Source organism: Gossypium hirsutum, chromosome D07, assembly GCF_007990345.1.
Source record: "Gossypium hirsutum isolate 1008001.06 chromosome D07, Gossypium_hirsutum_v2.1, whole genome shotgun sequence".
Taxonomy (NCBI): Eukaryota; Viridiplantae; Streptophyta; class Magnoliopsida; order Malvales; family Malvaceae; genus Gossypium; species Gossypium hirsutum.
In genome coordinates, this window is record NC_053443.1 from 58,877,917 (window position 1) to 58,882,149 (window position 4,233).

General features: G+C 33.2%; 1 protein-coding gene across 1 annotated transcript; it reads right to left on the minus strand.

Moving 5' to 3' along the window:
• Positions 1-588: 588 nt before the first annotated feature.
• On the minus strand, positions 589-933 carry LOC107902559 (uncharacterized). The gene has a single exon (XM_016828717.1). It carries the CDS (start codon positions 931-933, stop codon positions 589-591), a length of 345 nt encoding a protein of 114 aa, XP_016684206.1.
• Positions 934-4,233: the final 3,300 nt, after the last annotated feature.

The following is a 4,233-nucleotide window of genomic DNA, read 5'->3' on the forward strand; positions in this document are numbered from 1 at the left end:
TACGGGATACGACCTTTTGTCACCTTGGGACGAGAGAGCCTTTTATACTCGTTCAGATTTATCCAAGTATTGTTTTAAAAAATATATAGCATTAATAAAAAGGGGTCGTATTTTTAATCCTTTCGAGTTTTCGACCTTCAACGTTAAGACATTAATTAATCAATTAGGTGCCAATTTTGGGCGTTACGAGGATGCTTACCCTTCCTCGTGCGTAATCGACTCCCGAACCCGTTTTCTCAAATTTCGTAGAACAAAATCGTTTTCAAAGTGATCCAATCACACCTAACCAAAAGATCGGTGGTGACTCATATTTTGTTATTTTGTTTTAAAAGTCGACCCCGTTTGACAATAGTGAAATACATGTTAGAGAAGGAACCTATATTGGCAAAAGCGCAAGGATTGCTATATTGATTTAATAGTTAAACCATAGTTTATTCATCTAATCATTATAAACCGCAGAACCTTAACTATGTATAAAACAATTACAGATCGTTGAACTGGAAACTGGCAAAGGAATTTATTAACTAAAATGAGCACTAACTCTAAGAAGGTAAGGAACTTCATCCACCCAAGTAATTTTCTGAGAGTTTAATTCGTGCAGAGTTGTTTCTCAAGCTTGAAACGTTCTCGAACCGAAGAGATGTAAGTTGCAGCCTTAATGTCAACACTTTCATCACCAACAACGCCGAAGAAATTGTCGATTTGGTTTAAATTTTCTCGGTTCTTGTCCGCGGGTACAACAAATGAGATCTTCTTTGGTTGGGAAATCATGTAGTCTCGGTGAACTCGAAAGCCAACTGAAGCTGTTGTAGAAGAACCCTGATTTGGCTTGGCCTTGTTGGTGCATTGCACGGCCGCTGTTGGCTTGACCGCACGGTACAACGGTGCCAGCTTCCCCTTGATGAACCCTCTTCCTTTGCGGTTGGAATCCATTTTAATACCTCTCTTGCTATTTGATTTCAGATCACTAAATCAAATGGTGTGAGTACTGAGTAGTAAAGGAAGATAACAGCAAGTGGCTTTATATAATAGTTGCTTGTGCACTGTTTTATTGTCTGATACAGAGATTTCAGATAAACATGAGAATTGTATATAGATTGTGGTCCCTTCAATAAATAACCTAGAGAATAATCTTCTTTAGCTACAAGATTATGCATAATTTTACCTATATTCCAATTAGGCTCAATATAACATTTGGTATCTGAGTTCGACATTTTCTTTAATATGGTACATGTTTTATTTATTGGTTCATATTTGACAAAATGGCACTCGAAAGTAATGGTGTTAATTTTTTAGTGTTTAATTCAGGTTTCATGATTGATTTGATGAAAGTTAATTGCTAATATTGTTAGGTTTGAATTTTTTTAATGATTTTGTTAATAAAATAAATTTAGTGATATTTGTGAATTTGTTTAATATTGTATTTAATTTTTCAAATATAGTCCTATGGATGTCGTTTAATTTTGGCTTTAAGGTTGATTTGATGAAAGCTAAATGCTAATATTATTAGCTAATTATGAAAATTTATCAAATCAACTTTAAAATCCAAATTAAACATTAAAAAGTTAACACTTTTACCTTTGGGTACCAAAATTTATAACTTTTGTTAAATATGGATACCAAATTGGACCAAAATATAATATATGTACCACATTAGAAAAAAGTGTCAAACTTAAGTGCCGAATTATATATTAACCTTTCTAATTATTAGTGAAACAGTTGTGAAAACCTTTGGAGGATATGGAAACTTGTAAAGCAGATTATGCTTTCATTGGAGTATATGTACATATAGAAATTGGACACTTAAACAATACTGCATCCTTTTGTATATTTTATGCATCAACCGCAAACTTGCACATGCCTTTTATAATTATTAGGGGGAATCAGCACCATTTGGCAAAGTGAATGCCCTTATCAGTTAGGCAAAACAGTGGTTCCTACCAAGTAGAATATATGTTCTTTCTCACTCATTTGCTCTTGTAATGACTTTAGATATCAGCCCCTTTTTCATCCACCTATACTACCTCTCTAGTTTCGTTCTGGATTTTTTTAATTCATGCAATATCAATCTCTATATGTTTATTACTCCATTTCTAATTTGTGATTAAGGGTATTTACAGTGACCCTTGCAATGGTGATAAAAGTTTTCATAGATAAGATAATATATTCTCTTTATATCTGATATATTGACAAGTAGCTCATAGCAACTAAGCAAGGGTCATTTTTGTTTGGAACTTTTTCCAGGATTCTTGATCTTTTTCTAGGATTCTCCATCTTAAAATATCATACTCCCCTATCATATTCGACTACGAATATTTTAAGAAAAAGAAATCTGAACAATACACTTTATAACAAGTTGAAGTATATCTACTTATGATTGAAACAATAATCTAAAACAAAGAATTTGTTGATGCACAATATCAACGGATATATAGGAGGAGAAGAGAGGGCAGTAATGCAGAAGGTCGATTCACCCATTTTAAGGTCGGGAGTCGAAAATGTAGAAGGACTCAGGATGAATACCCAATGTATTAGAGTTTTTGTAAAGGAGAGGAGTCCCCCTATTGCCTCTTGCGGTATTTGTAGGTAATTGAGGGTTATTACCCAATCATGCTATTTAGTGGACACCGAGTAATCCAATAGAAGGTTCAATTGGATTCAAATTGAAGTAAAAAATATAATTATTAATTATTGAATTATTGCAAAAGAAGGCTTATTATTATTGAATTATTGAAAAGAAGGCCAAATTTAGGCTAACATATGGAGTATGATTTGATGAAGCCTCAACACTATGGTAAACAGCTTGCCATCTATAAAACTATTAACTATGTATGAAAGAAGAGCTAAGAATTTATAGCATTATTTGGTACTATTTTTTATAGGATAAATTACACTCGCGGTCACTTTAAAATAAAGTATTTCCTATTTTTGTTATTTTAAATATTTTTTAATTCAGTAACTTTAAAAAAGATAATTGTGTGAATTAATCCCCGACGTTAAATTTTTATTTTCGTTTAACAGATTGCTGACGTGACACATTAGCCGAGTGAATGACATGTGTTAATTTTTTTGTTGACTTTTGGCTAAAATTTAGGGACCTCTCTACAAAATTTAGTAGGAAAATGTATTGGACTAATTCTAAGGAGGTCCCCCTAAACTTTAGTCAAAAGCTAACAAAAATGTCACGTGTCAGTCACTTAATGTACTAATGTGTCACATCAACAATCCGTTAAAAGAAACGGAAATTTAATGACAATGACTAATTTGCATAATTATCTTATTTAGAATGACTAAATTAAAAAAATAAATATATAGTGACAATGTGTGCAGTTTACTCTATTTTAGAATGTATTATCTAATTCAAAATAGTTAATATTGTTAACTATCTCAATTAAATTATTGATGTGAGTTTAAATGTGTATATATATATTCTAACAAAAGAATTTTATTCTAACATAATGAGTTAGAATAATGACGCGTTTGGTTGGGGGGAATGCATGCGTATTCCCCCCATGCAGCTGGACCACTGGTAAACAGTCGTTTGGTTCGCTGTAACCCCATTCCGCGTGTAATCAGTTACTCCTCTATACATTTATTGCGCGTAATAGGTATTACGCCCCCTCAGCACCGATTGCCTAATCCGCGTTTTCCCCTTTTCTGCTATTCCATTTTTTGCCCTTGTCCTCAACATTCTGATTCTCCGACGCCTCCTTGCACAGGTAATTTCTTTTCCCTTCCACTCAGTCCGTCATCAATTTGAGTTTAGGGTTTCTTTGATTTTCTTCATTTTATCAAGAAAGAGATACCGATTTGCTGTTTTGTTTTCACTGTTCACTAACCCAAATCGATTTCCCTTTTCTCATTTTAAACATCTTCTTCATCGCACTCTTCCCCGATTTGCATTCAACCGGTTAGTTTTCTAGAGGTTTTTCCAAAGTTTGTATTGCATGTTCGATTGAAAGACATAATTTTAGGGCTAAATAGTTTTATTACAGAGAATTGAAGAAAAAAATTGAAATAATTGTAATCTTTGTTTTGGTTCTTGCTTGTATTTCATTATTTGTTTCAGTTAATCGATTTCCCATTTCTCATTACAGGTTTTTGTTCATCGCACTCTTCCCCGATTTCCTTGGTTTCAGGTTAGTTTTCCAGAGTATCAAATTTTTTGTTTTTGTTGCGTCTTGGTCTGTTTGGAACTTTCAACTATATTTACGCCCCCCATTACTACTTCCA

Bases quoted from the DNA above. Each gene is read 5' to 3' on its own strand.
- LOC107902559 (XM_016828717.1), bottom strand. From the start codon at position 933: ATGGATTCCAACCGCAAAGGAAGAGGGTTCATCAAGGGGAAGCTGGCA.